The sequence below is a fragment of the Cherax quadricarinatus genome, unplaced genomic scaffold (assembly GCF_038502225.1).
Source record: "Cherax quadricarinatus isolate ZL_2023a unplaced genomic scaffold, ASM3850222v1 Contig910, whole genome shotgun sequence".
In the NCBI taxonomy this organism is placed as follows: domain Eukaryota; kingdom Metazoa; phylum Arthropoda; class Malacostraca; order Decapoda; family Parastacidae; genus Cherax; species Cherax quadricarinatus.
Genome location: NW_027195936.1, coordinates 86,354 through 108,318, shown reverse-complemented (window position 1 = coordinate 108,318; position 21,965 = coordinate 86,354). Strand labels below are relative to the sequence as shown.

The window sequence follows — 21,965 nt, the reverse complement described above, 5'->3', positions numbered from 1 at the left end:
GAACCCACAGGCACAACACCAGACACAAACATCTCTATGACATTCCCCGTGTCCGACTAAACCTTTACAAAAATTCAATGTATGTCAAAGGCCCTAAAATCTGGAACACCCTACCTGAAAATTCTAAAACTGCAGACACATTCATCACCTTCAAAACTACCATCAGAAAACATCTTATCTCCCTGATACACCCCGTCAACTAATAATACGAATACCACCTGGTGGTTCACACTTACACTCACTCACCCATTTGACCATAAACAGAAATATCAATCTCAATCTCAAAATAATGAATCTTAACTAGTCATAAGTTGGCCTGTGATGCCCCAATACTGAAACTAGGTATAGTGCCAAAACAAAAGCATTCACATTGCTAAACTCACAAGCTAGTATTTAGTCACTTAGCCATAATACCAACTTACCTCATAATTTTGTAATATTTTAAACTTAAGAATTAATCTAAGTCTGCCCGAAATGCCTAGCCATGCTAGGTGTTCTAGTGGTACACTCTGTAATTATTATTTTACTACATGTAAACCACACAATAACCAAATTCTGTAAACTCAGCATTGTAATCCTTATACAGAATAAACTTTGAATTGAATTGAATTGAATGTCATACCTCGTCTTAAGCTATGTATGGTTCCTGCCTCCACTACATCACTTGCTAGGTTATTCCACTTCATGACTACTCTATTGCTGAAGAAATACTTCCTAACATCCCTGTGACTCGCCTGAGTCTTCAGCTTCCAATTGTGACCTCTTGTTTCTGTGTCCCCTCTCTGGAACATCCTGTCTCTATCCACCTTATCTATTCCACGCAGTATTTTGTATGTCGTTATCATGTCTCCCCTGACCCTCCTGTCCTTCAGTGTCGTCAGTTCGATTTCCCTCAACCTTTCTTCGTAGGACATTCCCCTGAGCTCCGGAAGTAGCCTTGTTGCAAACCTTTGTACTTTCTCTAATTTCTTGGCGTGCTTGACCAGGTGTGGGTTCCAAACTGGTGCTGAATACTCCAGTATGGGCCTGACGTACACGGTGTACAGTGTCTTGAACGATTCCTTACTAAGGTGTCGGAACGCTGTTCTCAGGTTTGCCAGGCGCCCATATGCTGCAGCAGTTGTCTGGTTGATGTGTGCCTCCGGAGACGTGCTCGGTGTTATGGTCATCCCAAGATCTTTCTCCTTGAGCGAGGTTTGCAGTCTTTGACCACCTAGTCTATACTCTCTCTGCGGTCTTCTTTGCCCTTCTCCGATCTTCATGACTTTGCACTTGGCAGGGTTGAATTCGCGATGCCAGTTGCTGGACCAGGTGTCCAGCCTGTCCAGGTCTCTTTGAAGTCCTGCCTGATCCTCGTCTGATGTAATTTTCCTCATTAACTTCACATCATTTGCGAACAGGGGCACCTCTGAGTCTATCCCTTTCATCATATCATTCACATATACCAAAAATAGCACTGGTCCTAGGACCGACCCCTGTGGGACCCCGCTCGTCACAGGTGCCCACGGTGATACCTCATCACGTATCATTACTCATTGTTGCCTCCCTGTCAGGTATTCTCTGATCCACTGCAGTGCCCTTCCTGGTATACGCCCCTGATCCTCTAGTTTCTGCACTAATTTTTTGTGAGGAACTGTCAAAGGCCTTCTTGCAGTCCAAGAAAATGCAATCAACCCATTCCTCTCTCTCGTGTCTTACTTCTGTAACTTTGTCATAAAACTCCAGAAGGTTTGTGACACTGGATTTGCCTTCCATGAATCCGTGCTGGTTGTCGTTTATAATCTTGTTCCGCTCCAGGTGCTCCACCACTCTCCTCCTGATAATCTTCTCCATGACTTTGCATACTATACACGTCAGTGACACTGGTCTGTAATTAGTGTCTCTTTTCTGTCTCCTTTTTTAAATGTGTGTGTGTGTGTGTGTATATGTGTGTGTGTGTGTGTGTGTGTGTGTGTGTGTGTGTGTGTGTGTGTGTGTGTGTGTGTGTGTGTGTGTGTGTGTGTGTGTGTGTGTGTGTGTGTGTGTGTGTGTGTGTGTGTGTGTGTGTGTGTGTGTGTGTGTGTGTGTGTGTGTGTGCGTGTGCGTGCGTGGCTGGACAAGACATGCACACGGGGCATGTGATAGCACCTGACGGAATCTACGTGTGTGGGGTAAATAAAATAGGTAAGAAATTCAAATTAATTATGTTCCTGCATCCACCCCCAGGAGACAGACGGAGGTACCCACCATCCGTCGTAGGTATACAGGCCCTGGTAGAAGGCGGTGGCGATGACGGGAAGAGCGAGGCAGGTGCCCTGGAAAGGCTCCTCGTAGCTGCTGGAGGGATCAGTGACCAAGCGGTAGATGCCCGTGATGATGATGCTGCCCAGGATAAGGATCTTAGGGATCATGAGGACGTCCTGCAGCGCGACACTCACTTTCACCGCGCAGCAGTTTACCCATGCCAAGAACACTGATGAAAGAAGAAGTCACAATGCCTTAGTTGCAACAGTTCACCATTAACCCACAAACTGGAAATACCAGATGACTTTTAGGTTCGTCCTCCCAGGCTGACAAATATTAATACCTTGTATGTCCCAGGCTGACAGATTTCAACACCTTGTATGTACCAGTCTGACAAATATTAATACCTTGTATGTCCCAGGCTGACAAATATCAACACCTTGTATGTAGTTAGGTAAGACACATATGCAACAGTTAGACAACTTTATTCCGAAACGTTTCGCCTACACAGTAGGCTTCTTCAGTCGAATACAGAAAGTAGGCAGGAACAGTAGAGATGTGAAGACGATGTAATCAGTCCATCACCCTTGAAGTCGTAGGCGAAACGTTTCGGAATAAAGTTGTCTAACTGTTGCATATGTGTCTTACCTAACAACCTGTCGGTATTGTATACCATTTTGATGTTCACCTTGTATGTACCAGGCTGACAAATATCAACACCTTGTATGTACCAGGCTGACAAATATCAACACCTTGTATGTACCAGGCTGACAAATATCAACACCTTGTATGTACCAGGCTGACAAATATCAACACCTTGTATGTACCAGGCTGACAAATATCAACACCTTGTATGTACCAGGCTGACAAATATCAACACCTTGTATGTCCCAGGCTGACAAATATCAACACCTTGTATGTACCAGGCTGACAAATATCAACACCTTGTATGTCCCAGGCTGACAAATATCAACACCTTGTATGTCCCAGGCTGACAAATATCAACACCTTGTATGTACCAGGCTGACAAATATCAACACCTTGTATGTACCAGTCTGACAAATATCAACACCTTGTATGTACTAGGCTGACAAATATCAACACCTTGTATGTCCCAGGCTGACAAATATCAACACCTTGTATGTACCAGGCTGACAAATATCAACACCTTGTATGTACCAGGCTGACAAATATCAACACCTTGTATGTACCAGTCTGACAAATATCAACACCTTGTATGTACCAGTCTGACAAATATCAACACCTTGTATGTGAGGAAAACATTACTACCTGTTGTTCCCGCTGTGTTATTGTCACATAAAATACAGCAGCACACTGATGATGTATCTCTTTTTAATAAAACAAATCGGTCCTCCCTGAACTGTTCAGGACGGGCCGAACCTTCACCTAGTTTTCTTTCTATGTTGATGAGTTGTGACTTTATAATGAGGTGCTTAACCTACACACGTACTCATTATAGTTACTAATTATTCATTTGTTACTACTCTGTTACCACTGTAACTTGTTTAGTTACCAACTCTACGGAGCTCAGTCCCTGGACCTATTGTATGAGTCTTTGTGATCTTTTGACTACCGCCTACTGCATGGGTATGAGGTGGCTGCTGCCCACAGGATTGGTATTGAGGGGGGAGTGGGCATGATATAGATTAAGCTACTTAACCATCTTACTTCCCAGCTGTGAAAGCTGACGATGGTACGTAAGATACCCGGCCTGCCATCATGTTGACGACTCCCTGTCCTCGCTACCAACACCAGTTATCCAAGCTACACCATCACCAGTTATCCAAGCTACACCATCACCAGTTATCCAAGCTACACCATCACCAGTTATCCAAGCTACACCATCACCAGGTATCCAAGCTACACCATCACCAGTTATCCAAGCTACACCATCACCAGTTATCCAAGCTACACCATCACCAGTTATCCAAGCTACACCATCACCAGTTATCCAAGCTACACCATCACCAGTTATCCAAGCTACACTATCACCAGTTATCTACGCCATCATCACTAGTTATCTACGCCATCATCACCAGTTATCTACGCCATCATCACCAGTTATCTACGCCATCATCGTCAGTTATCTACTCCACTATCCCTATGGAAATAAATGGTATAAAATACCGACACAATGGAAATATAAACACATATGCAGTATAATGTGATCCTTTATTGACTACGTTTCGCCCACACAGTGGGCTTTTTCAAGTCACAAACAGAACTACCTGGGGTAGAAGGAACGCGAGTATTTGTAGTCAGGTTCAGAATGCTGAGGTCAGGAGGAGAATGCTGCATCTGATGATGTACCGAGTGGGGTTATAGAGTCTAAAATCTTGGGTAGCTTGGAAAGGAGATTCTATAAGTTTGTGAGCAGACCTTCTACAGTGTTCTTATGTGGGATAGCGATGAAGAAGTTTCTTGGCAAGTGGTTCAGCTATGTTATAAGATAAGATTTCGTTCGGATTTTTAACCCCGGAGGGTTAGCCACCCAGGATAACCCAAGAAAGTCAGTGCGTCATCAAGGACTGTCTAACTTATTTCCATTGGGGTCCTTAATCTTGTCCCCCAGGATGCGACCCACATCAGTCGACTAACACCCAGGTACCTATTTGCTGCTAGGTGAACAGGACAACAGGTGTAAGGAAACGTGTCGAAATGTTTCCACCCGCCGGGAATCGAACCCGGGCCCTCCGTGTGTGAAGCGGGAGCTTTAGCCACCAGGCCACCGGGCCACTATTCTGGTTGAAGTTGTCAGATATAGAAATAAGTGATGATTCCAGGATTCTTCGGTATTGAGTGTTGTCTTCTGTGGCGATAAGTCTTGAGTTTCTGTAGTTTATCAAGTGGTTGTGTGAATTACGGTGTTGTACGCAGGCATTCCTTGTGTCGTCAGACCTGCTTGCCACAGAAGACAACACTCAATACCGAAGAATCCTGGAATCATCACTTATTTCTATATCCGACAACTTCAACCAGAATAGTGGCTTCTATAACATAGCTGAGCCACTTGCCAAGAAGCTTCTTCATCGCTATCCCACATAAGAACACTGTAGAAGGTCTGCTCACAAACTTATCCAATCTCCTTTCCAAGCTACCCAAGATTTTAGACTCTATAACCCCACTCGGTACATCATCAGATGCAGCATTCTCCACCTGACCTCAGCATTCTGAACCTGACTATAAATACTCGCGTTCCTTCCACCCCAGGTAGTTCTGTTTGTGACTTGAAAAAGCCCACTGTGTGGGCGAAACGTAGTCAATAAAGGATCACATTGTGTACGAATGATATATAATACCGACAAGATGAGAGTAAGACACATGTGCAACATCTGGGTATCTTTATTGTAGACGTTTCGCCATCCAGTGGCTTTATCAATACAAATTCTAGGACATAACTTGAAGACAGTAGAACTATGTACAGAAGATGAGGTAATCAGTCCCTCAACCTAGGAGTAGGTGCGAACAGCACCATAGTCGTGGAGATTCTGAAGCAGAAGAAAGAATCCTGGCGCTTATATAGTAACGTCAGGTGAAGCAGACGAGGGCAAATTCACTGGTAGGCGGGATTCCCCAGTGGAAGTAGGTCCTTCCCAAAGAGATGGGTTAGTTGTAGTAGTAGTTGTCGTAGTTGTGAAGGTTATGTACATGTCCTCAGAATTAAGATTCCATGAAGTTGCAGTGGGGAATCCCGCCTACCAGTGAATATGCCCTCGTCTTCTACACCTGACGTTACTATATAAGCGCCAGGATTCTTTCTTCTGCTTCAGAATCTCCACGACTATGGTGCTGTTCGCACCTACTCCTAGGTTGAGGGACTGATTACCTCATCTTCTGTACATAGTTCTACTGTCTTCAAGTTATGTCCTAGAATTTGTATTGATAAAGCCACTGGATGGCGAAACGTCTACAATAAAGATACCCAGATGTTGCACATGTGTCTTACTCTCAAAGGATCACATTATACTGCATATGTGTTTATATTTCCACTATCCCTAGTTATCTACGCCACCATCACCAGTTATCTACGCCACTATCCCTAGTTATCTACGTCACCATCACCAGTTATCTACGCCACGATCCCTAGTTATCTACGTCACCATCACCAGTTATCTACGCCACTATCCCTAGTTATCTACGCCACCATCACCAGTTATCTACGTCACCATCACCAGTTATCTACGTCACCATCACCAGTTATCTACGCCACCATCACCAGTTATCTACGCCACCATCACCAGTTATCTACGTCACCATCACCAGTTATCTACGCCACCATCACCAGTTATCTACGCCACCATCACCAGTTATCTACGTCACCATCACCAGTTATCTACGCCACTATCCCTAGTTATCTACGCCACCATCACCAGTTATCTACGCCACTATCCCTAGTTATCTACGCCACTATCACCAGTTATCTACGCCACTATCCCTAGTTATCTACGCCACCATCACCAGTTATCTACGCCACCATCACCAGTTATCTACGTCACCATCACCAGTTATCTACGTCACCATCACCAGTTATCTACGTCACCATCACCAGTTATCTACGCCACCATCACCAGTTATCTACGCCACCATCACCAGTTATCTACGCCACTATCACCAGTTATCTACGTCACCATTACCAGTTATCTACGCCACCATCACCAGTTATCTACGTCACCATCACCAGTTATCTACGCCACCATCACCAGTTATCTACGCCACTATCACCAGTTATCTACGCCACCATCACCAGTTATCTACGCCACCATCACCAGTTATCTACGCCACCATCACCAGTTATCTACGTCACCATCACCAGTTATCTACGCCACCATCACCAGTTATCTACGTCACCATCACCAGTTATCTACGTCACCATCACCAGTTATCTACGTCACCATCACCAGTTATCTACGTCACCATCACCAGTTATCTACGTCATTTGAAGTTCGTAGCCCGAGTGATGTAGTGAGGTTGACCACAAAGATGATACAACAATAACACCTCGTAACTGCTTTGTAATGTTTACGGGATTAAAATCATGATTGTGTCACAATTCATTACTGTTATTTCTGAGTCAAAGTTTGTAAACATTTCATGACTACTGTAACAATGTTGAGTTCCAGCCCCCGGACCCATTATACCCCACTGTTATGACTCACGAAATCGTAATAACAAATCAGGGAACGGATGGGATTTGAACCCATGGACTCGCTTACCATGGGTTCAAACCCCACCTGTTCCGTGACATGAAAACATAAGAAGGAGCACTACAGCAGACCTACTGGCTCTGTAATCTTTTGACGCCTGCCCACGGGTATATTGTGCATAATGTTATCTGACTCGGGTTTTATCCAAGAAAGAGCAGGTCATCTCTAATTTCTTGGATACTGAACCCTTTCACGAGCATCATCATGACCCTTTCCCTGAAGGACATGACCCTGCTGGTCATGGACCGGACCGCGGGGGCGTTGACCTTATAAACACCGTCCAGGTATACTGCAGGTAATCCATCCTGCTTGAATATAACTATTACATAAAATAGGGCAGCAGCACCCTGTCGATTAATAAAATTTAGCTAAATACAAATAAAAAAAAGGTGTGGAGACGGACCTATGAGGACGGCAGCGAGGAGTTTGATGGGTACAACAGGTGGGTCATGAGGGAAGAATGGCTGGAGGATGTAGTAACCAAAGGTGTAGCCATCTACTACCCTCATGGTGGGTTCTTCGATGATAAGGGCCATCCACAGGTACACGAAGCCAGGGGTGGGGCCCAGCGTCCTCCTGATGTAGGTGTAGATCCCGCCGCTCTCTGGGATCATGGTGGCTGTCAGCGAGACACGAACATGGTAAATACACGAACATGGTAAACACACGAACATGGTAAATACACGAACATGGTAAACACACGAACATGGTAAATACACGAACATGGTAAACACACGAACATGGTAAATACACGAACATGGTAAACACACGAACATGGTAAATAATGGCAAAAACCTGATCTCATGGAGTTCGTTTGCTTTACTAGACCGAGTATTTGCTCATTCCTGTACACTTGATCCCCTCAGGGAAGGTTCCTTGATGTTGGTGAGGGGCTCTTGATTTAGGGAATTGGATCTGTGCTCAAGTTCCCCGAATTAAGCCTGAATGCCTTCCACATCCCCCCCCCAGTCGCTGAATAATCCTCCGGGTGTAGCGCTTCCCCCTTGATTGTAATAATAATAATAATGTACACTTGATAGAACCTTGGGCGAAACGTTGTATTTAAAGGATTCTTTGCTATTAGTCTTTATTTCCACAGGGCCTGGTAGGTAACACTCTCACCTCACACACTGAGTGTCTGGGGTTCGATCCCCGTTCACCCAGCAGCAAGCAGGTACCTGGTTATTATTATTATCATTATTATTATTATTATTATTATTATTATTATTATCATTATTATTATTATTATTATTATTATTATTATCAAAAAGAAGCGCTAAACCACAAGGGCCATACAGCATCTTGGGTTATTATTCTGGATGGCTAACCTTCATAGGTTAAAAAACCGAATAAAATCTTATGTCAGCATGGTAGCTCCCACAGTGACGGTCTCCAAGCGTCCTGTGGTCATGCTGGGATTATTTCCCATTATGGGAAAGCGCTAAGCCTGCTGGGGTTGTACAGCGCCTGGGAGGGGAGGAATGGGAGGTAAACATGTTTGATACCAGGAAGGGGAAGTTTGCTCCAGTTCCTTGAATCAAGGGCTCTTTACCAGAATCAAGACACTTTCCATCCTTGGTGGGTAGATGAGAGTGATGCTCTGCTACATTCTCCTGTCTCATTCACTCTACACTCCCACACATTCTCCTGCCTTATTCACTCTACACTCCCACACATTCTCCTGCCTCATTCACTCTACACTCCCACACATTCTCCTGTCTCATTCACTCTACACTCCCACACATTCTCCTGCCTTATTCACTCTACACTCCCACACATTCTCCTGCCTCATTCACTCTACACTCCCACACATTCTCCTGCCTCATTCACTCTACACTACCACACATTCTCCTGCCTCATTCACTCTACACTCCCACACATTCTCCTGCCTTATTCACTCTACACTCCCACACATTCTCCTGCCTTATTCACTCTACACTCCCACACATTCTCCTGTCTCATTCACTCTACACTCCCACACATTCTCCTGCCTTATTCACTCTACACTCCCACACATTCTCCTGCCTTATTCACTCTACACTCCCACACATTCTCCTGTCTCATTCACTCTACACTCCCACACATTCTCCTGCCTCATTCACTCTACACTCCCACACATTCTCCTGCCTTATTCACTCTACACTCCCACACATTCTCCTGTCTCATTCACTCTACACTCCCACACATTCTCCTGCCTTATTCACTCTACACTCCCACACATTCTCATGTCTCATTCACTCTACACTCCCACACATTCTCCTGCCTTATTCACTCTACACTCCCACACATTCTCCTGTCTCATTCACTCTACACTCCCACACATTCTCCTGCCTTATTCACTCTACACTCCCACACATTCTCCTGCCTTATTCACTCTACACTCCCACACATTCTCATGTCTCATTCACTCTACACTCCCACACATTCTCCTGCCGAATTCACTCTACACTCCCACACATTCTCCTGCCGAATTCACTCTACACTCCCACACATTCTCCTGCCGAATTCACTCTACACTCCCACACATTCTCCTGCCGAATTCACTCTACACTCCCACACATTCTCCTGCCTTATTCACTCTACACTCCCACACATTCTCTTGTCTCATTCACTCTACACTCCCACACATTCTCTTGTGTCATTCACTCTACACTCCCACACATTCTCCTGCCTTATTCACTCTACACTCCCACACATTCTCATGTCTCATTCACTCTACACTCCCACACATTCTCCTGCCTTATTCACTCTACACTCCCACACATTCTCCTGTCTCATTCACTCTACACTCCCACACATTCTCCTGCCTTATTCACTCTACACTCCCACACATTCTCCTGCCTTATTCACTCTACACTCCCACACATTCTCCTGTCTCATTCACTCTACACTCCCACACATTCTCCTGCCTTATTCACTCTACACTCCCACACATTCTCATGTCTCATTCACTCTACACTCCCACACATTCTCCTGCCTTATTCACTCTACACTCCCACACATTCTCTTGTCTCATTCACTCTACACTCCCACACATTCTCTTGTCTCATTCACTCTACACTCCCACACATTCTCTTGTCTCATTCATTCTACACTCCCACACATTCTCCTGCCATATTCAATCTACACTCCCACACATTCTCTTGTGTCATTCACTCTACACTCCCACACATTCTCCTCCCTTATTCACTCTACACTCCCACACATTCTCTTGTCTCATTCACTCTACACTCCCACACATTCTCCTGCCTTATTCACTCTACACTCCCACACATTCTCTTGTCTCATTCACTCTACACTCCCACACATTCTCCTGCCTTATTCACTCTACACTCCCACACATTCTCATGTCTCATTCACTCTACACTCCCACACATTCTCTTGCCTTATTCACTCTACACTCCCACACATTCTCCTGCCTTATTTACTCTACACTCCCACACATTCTCATGTCTCATTCACTCTACACTCCCACACATTCTCCTGCCTTATTCACTCTACACTCCCACACATTCTCTTGTCTCATTCACTCTACACTCCCACACATTCTCTTGTCTCATTCACTCTACACTCCCACACATTCTCCTGCCTTATTCACTCTACACTCCCACACATTCTCTTGTCTCATTCACTCTACACTCCCACACATTCTCTTGTCTCATTCACTCTACACTCCCACACATTCTCTTGTCTCATTCACTCTACACTCCCACACATTCTCTTGTCTCATTCACTCTACACTCCCACACATTCTCCTGCCTTATTCACTCTACACTCCCACACATTCTCCTGCCTTATTCACTCTACACTCACACACATTCTCCTGCCTTATTCACTCTACACTCCCACACATTCTCTTGTCTCATTCACTCTACACTCCCACACATTCTCTTGTCTCATTCACTCTACACTCCCACACATTCTCTTGTCTCATTCACTCTACACTCCCACACATTCTCTTGTCTCATTCACTCTACACTCCCACACATTCTCTTGTCTCATTCACTCTACACTCCCACACATTCTCATGTCTCATTCACTCTACACTCCCACACATTCTCTTGCCTTATTCACTCTACACTCCCACACATTCTCCTGCCTTATTTACTCTACACTCCCACACATTCTCATGTCTCATTCACTCTACACTCCCACACATTCTCCTGCCTTATTCACTCTACACTCCCACACATTCTCTTGTCTCATTCACTCTACACTCCCACACATTCTCTTGTCTCATTCACTCTACACTCCCACACATTCTCTTGTCTCATTCACTCTACACTCCCACACATTCTCTTGTCTCATTCACTCTACACTCCCACACATTCTCTTGTCTCATTCACTCTACACTCCCACACATTCTCTTGTCTCATTCACTCTACACTCCCACACATTCTCTTGTCTCATTCACTCTACACTCCCACACATTCTCTTGTCTCATTCACTCTACACTCCCACACATTCTCATGTCTCATTCACTCTACACTCCCACACATTCTCCTGCCTTATTCACTCTACACTCCCACACATTCTCATGTCTCATTCACTCTACACTCCCACACATTCTCTTGTCTCATTCACTCTACACTCCCACACATTCTCCTGCCTTATTCACTCTACACTCCCACACATTCTCCTGCCTTATTTACTCTACACTCCCACACATTCTCCTGCCTTATTCACTCTACACTCCCACACATTCTCCTGCCTTATTCACTCTACACTCCCACACATTCTCCTGCCTTATTCACTCTACACTCCCACACATTCTCCTGCCTTATTTACTCTACACTCCCACACATTCTCATGTCTCATTCACTCTACACTCCCACACATTCTCCTGCCTTATTCACTCTACACTCCCACACATTCTCTTGTCTCATTCACTCTACACTCCCACACATTCTCTTGTCTCATTCACTCTACACTCCCACACATTCTCCTGCCTTATTCACTCTACACTCCCACAAATTCTCCTGCCTTGTTCACTCTACACTCCCACACATTCTCCTGCCTTATTCACTCTACACTCCCACACATTCTCCTGCCTTATTCACTCTACACTCCCACACATTCTCCTGCCTTATTCACTCTACACTCCCACAAATTCTCCTGCCTTGTTCACTCTACACTCCCACACATTCTCCTGCCTTATTCACTCTACACTCCCACACATTCTCCTGCCTTATTCACTCTACACTCCCACAAATTCTCCTGCCTTGTTCACTCTACACTCCCACACATTCTCCTGCCTTATTCACTCTACACTCCCACACATTCTCCTGCCTCATTCACTCTACACTCCCACACATTCTCCTGTCTCATTCACTCTACACTCCCACACATTCTCCTGTCTCATTCACTCTACACTCCCACACATTCTCCTGCCTTATTCACTACACTCCCACACATTCTCCTGTCTCATTCACTCTACACTCCCACACATTCTCTTGTCTCATTCACTCTACACTCCCACACATTCTCCTGCCTTATTCACTCTACACTCCCACACATTCTCTTGTCTCATTCACTCTACACTCCCACACATTCTCCTGCCTTATTCACTCTACACTCCCACACATTCTCATGTCTCATTCACTCTACACTCCCACAAATTCTCCTGCCTTATTCACTCTACACTCCCACACATTCTCCTGCCTTATTTACTCTACACTCCCACACATTCTCATGTCTCATTCACTCTACACTCCCACACATTCTCCTGCCTTATTCACTCTACACTCCCACACATTCTCTTGTCTCATTCACTCTACACTCCCACACATTCTCTTGTCTCATTCACTCTACACTCCCACACATTCTCCTGCCTTATTCACTCTACACTCCCACAAATTCTCCTGCCTTGTTCACTCTACACTCCCACACATTCTCCTGCCTTATTCACTCTACACTCCCACACATTCTCCTGCCTTATTCACTCTACACTCCCACACATTCTCCTGCCTTATTCACTCTACACTCCCACACATTCTCCTGCCTTATTCACTCTACACTCCCACACATTCTCCTGCCTTATTCACTCTACACTCCCACACATTCTCCTGCCTTATTCACTCTACACTCCCACACATTCTCCTGCCTTATTCACTCTACACTCCCACACATTCTCCTGTCTCATTCACTCTACACTCCCACACATTCTCCTGTCTCATTCACTCTACACTCCCACACATTCTCCTGCCTTATTCACTCTACACTCCCACACATTCTCCTGTCTCATTCGCTCTACACTCCCACACATTCTCCTGCCTTATTCACTCTACACTCCCACACATTCTCCTGCCTTATTCACTCTACACTCCCACACATTCTCCTGTCTCATTCACTCTACACTCCCACACATTCTCCTGTCTCATTCACTCTTCACTCCCACACATTCTCCTGCCTTATTCACTCTACACTCCCACACATTCTCCTGCCTTATTCACTCTACACTCCCACACATTCTCTTGTCTCATTCACTCTTCACTCCCACACATTCTCCTGCCTTATTCACTCTACACTCCCACACATTCTCCTGCCTTATTCACTCTACACTCCCACACATTCTCCTGCCTTATTCACTCTACACTCCCACACATTCTCCTGCCTTATTCACTCTACACTCCCACACATTCTCTTGTCTCATTCACTCTACACTCCCACACATTCTCCTGTCTCATTCACTCTACACTCCCACACATTCTCCTGCCTTATTCACTCTACACTCCCACACATTCTCCTGCCTTATTCACTCTACACTCCCACACATTCTCCTGTCTCATTCACTCTTCACTCCCACACATTCTCCTGCCTTATTCACTCTACACTCCCACACATTCTCCTGCCTTATTCACTCTACACTCCCACACATTCTCCTGCCTTATTCACTCTACACTCCCACACATTCTCCTGCCTTATTCACTCTACACTCCCACACATTCTCCTGTCTCATTCACTCTACACTCCCACACATTCTCCTGCCTTATTCACTCTACACTCCCACACATTCTCCTGCCTTATTTACTCTACACTCCCACACATTCTCATGTCTCATTCACTCTACACTCCCACACATTCTCCTGCCTTATTCACTCTACACTCCCACACATTCTCCTGCCTTATTTACTCTACACTCCCACACATTCTCATGTCTCATTCACTCTACACTCCCACACATTCTCCTGCCTTATTCACTCTACACTCCCACACATTCTCTTGTCTCATTCACTCTACACTCCCACACATTCTCTTGTCTCATTCACTCTACACTCCTACACATTCTCCTGCCTTATTCACTCTACACTCCCACACATTCTCTTGTCTCATTCACTCTACACTCCCACACATTCTCCTGCCATATTCACTCTACACTCCCACACATTCTCTTGTCTCATTCACTCTACACTCCCACACATTCTCCTGCCTTATTCACTCTACACTCCCACACATTCTCATGTCTCATTCACTCTACACTCCCACAAATTCTCCTGCCTTATTCACTCTACACTCCCACACATTCTCCTGCCATATTCACTCTACACTCCCACACATTCTCTTGTCTCATTCACTCTACACTCCCACACATTCTCCTGCCATATTCACTCTACACTCCCACACATTCTCCTGCCATATTCACTCTACACTCCCACACATTCTCCTGCCATATTCACTCTACACTCCCACACATTCTCATGTCTCATTCACTCTACACTCCCACAAATTCTCCTGCCCTATTCACTCTACACTCCCACACATTCTCCTCTCTCATTCACTCTACACTCCCACACATTCTCCTGCCTTATTCACTCTACACTCCCACACATTCTCCTGCCTTATTCACTCTACACTCCCACACATTCTCCTGTCTCATTCACTCTACACTCCCACACATTCTCCTGCCTTATTCACTCTACACTCCCACACATTCTCATGTCTCATTCACTCTACACTCCCACACATTCTCCTGCCTTATTCACTCTACACTCCCACACATTCTCCTGCCTTATTCACTCTACACTCCCACACATTCTCTTGTCTCATTCACTCTACACTCCCACACATTCTCCTGCCTTATTCACTCTACACTCCCACACATTCTCATGTCTCATTCACTCTACACTCCCACACATTCTCCTGCCTTATTCACTCTACACTCCCACACATTCTCCTGTCTCATTCACTCTACACTCCCACACATTCTCCTGCCTTATTCACTCTACACTCCCACACATTCTCATGTCTCATTCACTCTACACTCCCACACATTCTCCTGCCTTATTCACTCTACACTCCCACACATTCTCCTGCCTTATTCACTCTACACTCCCACACATTCTCTTGTCTCATTCACTCTACACTCCCACACATTCTCTTGTCTCATTCACTCTACACTCCCACACATTCTCCTGCCTTATTCACTCTACACTCCCACAAATTCTCCTGCCTTGTTCACTCTACACTCCCACACATTCTCCTGCCTTATTCACTCTACACTCCCACACATTCTCCTGCCTTATTTGCTCTACATCTGACATTCTCCTGTCTCGTTCATCTGCATCACACGTTTCTCATGTCTCATTCCTCTACTGCTCCACGTTCTCCTGCTTGTAATTCATCTGCATCGCACGTTCTCATAATCTCGATTCGGCTCTACTGCTCCACACTATCATGCCTTATTCATCTGCATCACGTTCTCATGCGTATTTATCTGCGCTCACGTTCCCTGTAATTCCTCTCTGCTCCCGTTCTCTGTCTCATTCACTCTGTCACACGTTCATCATAACATTAATTCACTCTACGCTCCCACACGTTCTCCTGCCTTATTCATCTGCACTCACACGTTCCTCTTGTCTAAATTTCATCTGCACTCCATACGTTCTCTTGTCATTCACTCTATATCACACGTTCTCCATAACGTATTCATCTCTGCTCCACACGTTCTTGTCTCGATTTCACTCCTGCGCTCACACGTTTCTCTTCGCCTCGTTCATCTGCATCACGTTCATCATAATCTCATTCATCCATCACGTTTCATCGCTAGCGATTCCTCTGCACTCCACGTTCTCCTGCGTATTCATCTGCATCACATTCTCTTGTCTCATTCACTCTACACTCCCTACACATTCTCTTGTCTCATTCACTCTACACTCCACATTCTCCTGCCTTATTCACTCTACACTCCACACATTCTCCTGCCTTATTCCTCTTGCTCACATTCTCCTGCCATATTCACTCTACACTCCACATTCTCTTGTCTCATTCACTCTACACTCCACACATTCTCCTGCCTTATTCACTCTACACTCCACACATTCTCTTGTCTCATTCACTCTACCTCCCACACATTCTCTGCCTTATTCCTCTACACTCCCACACATTCTCATGTCTCATTCACTCTGCTCCTAAGTTCTCCTGCCTTATTCACTCTACCTCCCGTTCTCCTGCGTATTTACTCTACATCACATTCTTCCATGTCTCATTCCTCCTACACTCCCACACATTCTCCTGCCTTATTCACTCTACACTCCCACACATTCTCTTGTCTCATTCCTCTGCTCCATTCTCTTGTCTCATTCACTCTACATCCACATTCTCCTGCCTTATTCCTCTACACTCCACAAATTCTCCTGCCTTATTCACTCTACACTCACATTCTCTCTTATTCCTCTACACTCCACACATTCTCCTGTATTCCTCTACACTCCACACATTCTCCTGCCTTATTCCTCTACCTCCCACACATTCTCCTGCCTTATTCACTCTACACTCCTAAATTCTCCTGCCTTATTCCTCTACACTCCCACATTCTCCTGCCTTATTCCTCTACACTCCCCACGTTCTCCTGCCTTATTCACTCTACACTCCCACATTCTCCTGCCTTATTCACTCTGCCTCCACACATTCTCCTGCTGTATTCCTCTACTCCACACATTCTCACTGCATATTCACTCTACACTCCCACACATTCTCCTGTCTCATTCACTCTACGTTTCCACACATTCTCCTGCCTCATTCACTGAAACTTACTGGTCCGCACTTAACCTCACTGATCACACTCTTTGCAGGAAGGGTGTTTTAGTGTAGTGAATGACTTTTCGTCAGAGGTGCAAACACCTTCACGCACTGCCCCTCCACACACGCAACGCCTCCACACACACGGCCTCCACGCACACTGCCTCCACACACACTGCCCCTCCGCACGGTGCCCCTCCACCACCTGCCTCCACACGCGCACTCTTTACGCGCCTCCAGTGCTGCCTCCACACAGTGCCTCTGGCCTCACACCTGCCTCACACACTGCCTCCATGCCTCCACACCTGCCCTCACCTGCCTCACACACACTGCCTCACACTGCCTCACACACCTCCACACACACTGCCCCCTCACACACTGGCCTCACACACACTGCCCCCCTCACTGGCCTCACACACAACTCCACACACATAACCTCCACACATACCCTCACACACTGTCCTCACATGCTGCCTCCACACACCTGCCTCACACCTGCCTCACACTGCCTCATACACCTGCCCTCCACACATGCCTCACACACACTGCTCTCACACACTAGCCTACTGCCCCTCTCCCTCCACCTGCCTCCAACACATACTCCACACACTATTTCACATATTTACATAGCCTCTGCCTGCCTCACACTGGCCTCTGCCTCTGCCTCCACACTGCCTCCACACTGCCCCTCACACACACTCTCTCCACACACTGGCCTCACACTGCTCTCACACACCAGCCTCACACTTACTGCCCTCACACACTGCCCTCCACACACCTAACACTCAATCACACCTGCCCTCCACACTGCCTCCACTGCCTCACACATAACCTCCCTGCTCCTACCACCTGCCTCCACTGCCTCTGCCTCACACTGGCCTCCTGGCCTCCACCTGGCCTCCACACACACTGGCCTCACACACTGCCTCTTTGGCCTCATACCTGGCCTCACACACACAACATTACCTTACTTTATCTGCTGCCCTCCACCTGCCCTCCTCTGCCTCTGCCTGCCTCCACATGCCCCTCTGCCCTCACACACTGGCCTCCACCTGGCCCTCCACACACTGGCCCTCCACACTGCCTCTGCCTCTGCCTCACACACTGCCCCTCCACACTGCCTCACACACACTGGCCTCCACACACTGGCCCTCCACCTGCCCCCTCAACCTTTGCTTGCTGTCCTCTTATAGCCTCCTGGCCTCCATGGCCCTCCTTTACTAGCCCTCCCTGCCTCTGCCACCTCTGCCTCTGCCTCCACACACACTGCCTCCACACACCTGCCCCCTCCACACACTGGCCCTCCACACACTGGCCTCACACACTGCCCCCTCCACACTAACTACATAGCCTCCACACACACTGCCTCCACACTGCCCCTCACACACACTGGCCCTCCACATGCCCCCTCCACACACACTGCCTCACACACTGCCCCCTCCACACACTGTACCTCCACACACTGCCCCCTCCACACCTAGCTCCTCCACACACACTGGCCTCCACACACACTGGCCCCTCCACACACACTAACTGCCCCAACACTCCACACACACTGGCTCATCACACACTGGCCTCCACACACTGGCCCTCCACACACTGTATCTGCCACTCCACACACACCAACTCCACACACACTGCCCCCTCACACACACAACCTTTCACACACTGGCCCTCACACACTGCCCCTCCACACACTGCCCTCCACACACACTGCCTCACACACTGCCTCCACCTCCACACTGCGAATACTCCACCACACACTAACCCCTCACACAACACCTGCCTCCACACACTAAAATACTCACACACTGGCCCTCCACACACACTGACCTCACACACACTAGCCCTCTGCCTCCACACACACAGCCTCCTGCCTGCCTCACACACACTGGCCTCACACACCACTGGCCCTCCACACCTGCCCCCTCCTACACACCAGCCTCACTGGCCTCACCTGGCCTCACCTGCCTCCACACACACTGGCCTCCACTGGCCTCCACACACTGGCCCTCACACACACTGCCTCCACACACTGGCCTCCACACACTGGCCTCACACACTGCCCCTCACACACTGGCCTCCAGCACACACTGTTATCACACGCTGGCCCTCCTGCCACATCACACACTGAAATATCTGCCTGACCTCATATATGGCCTCCACGCACACTGACCCTCCACCTGTACCTCACACACCGCCTCCTGCCTGCCTCCACGCACTGCCACCTCCACACGCTGCCTCCACGCACGACCATCACACACTGGCCCCTCCACCACACAGCTCCACACACATGGCCCCCCCACACACTGCCCCCCCACACACTGCCTCCACACCCCACCCCTTTTTCCCCCCTGGCCTCCCCCCACTCCCTCCCAACCTTTTTTCCCCTCCCCACACCCCTGCCCCCCAAACCCCTCCACCTCCCCCCCACACCCCCTCCACACCCCCCTCCCCCTACCCCCCCACTGCCCCCTCCAACCCATCGTGGTTCTCTGTTTTGAGATTCTCCAGGTTCACCTGGATCGTTCGTTGTGAGGTCTATGAATCTCTCGTCGAAACTTTTGACATGACGAGTCTGAAAATAAAATCCTGGTAAGTATTCGATGCTGTAATTTTATTGCGTGGGAGTGTTGCTGGGAGATACCAGGGTAAACTTTCTCAAGTCAAAATTTCACTCATAGTGATCAAATGTCATTTGGACATGATTATAAGCCTAAGCAATTGTCTTATAGAGAGCTCGTGGCCCCAGTCAATCAATCTGCAGATCAGAATCCAGCACTCCGGAGCACAAGAGCCTTTTCCTTTCTTTTTTTTTTAATGAAAATCTACACCTAAGTCCCGTTATATGAGGTCAAGATACATCACAGGGTGTGATGGGGTTGCCACACAACACGGAGTATGGTGGAGTCACTACAGAGTACAGGGTCTGGTAGAATTAAAACACAGGACGTGGTTGGGTCAGGACAACACAAGGTGTGGTTGGGTCAGGACACAACACAGGGTGTGGTGGTGTCGCCACACAATACCGAGTGAATTTGTCACCACACAACACAGAGTACAGAAGCAGTGTTGATCTGTACACCAGCAAAACACTGAATACCAGGTCGCCAACCCTTCGTCCCTCTCTCCCCTGTGCCAGCTGCGATCTGCTGATCATCTTGATAGGTACCTGACTGACTTCATTTCTCCCACGTTATACAAGCAGGTCGATGAACTCAACCAGGTGTCCCTTCCAGGGTATTGTTGTTGTTGTTGTTGTTGTTGTTGTTATTGTTGTTGTAATGAGAGCTAAACCAAGAACCTTGCTGTTGTTGTTAATTTATTTATCTGGTAAAATGAAAAATACATACTTGCCGCATGTCTCTGTTAATATGATGATATGTAATAATGGTAGAATCAATGATCAATTGTAAAATAAAAAGGACACAGATGCAACTAATTTGGTATTTTATTGTAGCAACGTTTTAATTGTAGCAACGTTTCGCGATTTTAACACACATGCTCACCGGGAGGTCGTCCATCACTCTGCTCACCGGGGGGTCGTCCATCACTCTGCTCACCGGGGGGTCGTCCATCACTCTGCTCACCGGGGGGTCGTCCATCACTCTGCTCACCGGGGGGTCGTCCATCACTCTGCTCACCGGGGGGTCGTCCATCACTCTGCTCACCGGGGGGTCGTCCATCACTCTGCTCACCGGGAGGTCGTCCATCACTCTGCTCACCCAGGAGGTCGTCCATCACTCTGCTCACCCAGGGGGGTCGTCCATCACTCTGCTCACCCAGGAGGTCGTCCATCACTCTGCTCACCCAGGGGGGTCGTCCATCACTCTGCTCACCCAGGAGGTCGTCCATCACTCTGCTCACCCAGGGGGGTCGTCCATCACTCTGCTCACCCAGGAGGTCGTCCATCACTCTGCTCACCCGGGGGGTCGTCCATCACTCTGCTCACCCAGGAGGTCGTCCATCACTCTGCTCACCCAGGAGGTCGTCTATCACTATGCTCACCCAGCGTCTATCACTCTGCTCACCCATCACTCTGCTCACCCAGGGGGGTCGTCCATCACTCTGCTCACCCAGGAGGTCGTCCATCACTCTGCTCACCCAAGGGGGTCGTCCATCACTCTGCTCACCCAAGAGGTCGTCCATCACTCTGCTCACCCAGGGGGGTCGTCCATCACTGCTCACCCAGGAGGTCGTCCACTCTCACCCAGTCGTCTATCACTCTGCTCACCCAGGGGGGTCGTCCATCACTCTGCTCACCCATGAGGTCGTCCATCACTCTGCTCACCCAGGGGGGTCGTCCATCACTCTGCTCACCCAGGAGGTCGTCCATCACTCGTGCTCACCCAGGGGGTCGTCCATCACTCTGCTCACCCAGGAGGTCGTCCACTCACCCAGGAGGTCGTGCTCACCCAGGGGGGTCGTCCATCACTCTGCTCACCCAGGAGGTCGTCCATCACTCTGCTCACCCAGGGGGGTCCATCACTCTGCTCACCC

General features: G+C 47.6%; 1 protein-coding gene across 1 annotated transcript; it reads right to left on the bottom strand.

Annotated features, from left to right (window-relative positions):
- Positions 1–2,177: 2,177 nt before the first annotated feature.
- Positions 2,178–21,614, bottom strand: LOC138851536 (b(0,+)-type amino acid transporter 1-like). Its single transcript, XM_070080746.1, has 3 exons — positions 21,446–21,614; positions 7,852–8,067; positions 2,178–2,452 (listed from the first exon to the last, which is right to left on the bottom strand). The coding sequence occupies exons 1-3, from the start codon at positions 21,612–21,614 to the stop codon at positions 2,178–2,180; spliced, it is 660 nt and encodes a 219-aa protein (XP_069936847.1).
- Between the last annotated feature and the right edge of the window lie 351 nt (positions 21,615–21,965).

Excerpts from the sequence above, each read along its gene's own strand:
- LOC138851536 (XM_070080746.1), bottom strand. The coding sequence starts at position 21,614 with ATGGACGACCTCTTGGGTGAGCAGAGTGATGGACGACCCCCTTGGGTG. Across the intron at positions 8,068-21,445 it reads AGTGATAGACGACCTCCTGG|CCACCATGATCCCAGAGAGC; the intron begins GTGAGCAGAGTG and ends TCTCGCTGACAG. Across the intron at positions 2,453-7,851 it reads CCTCGCTGCCGTCCTCATAG|TGTTCTTGGCATGGGTAAAC; the intron begins GTCCGTCTCCAC and ends TTCTTTCATCAG.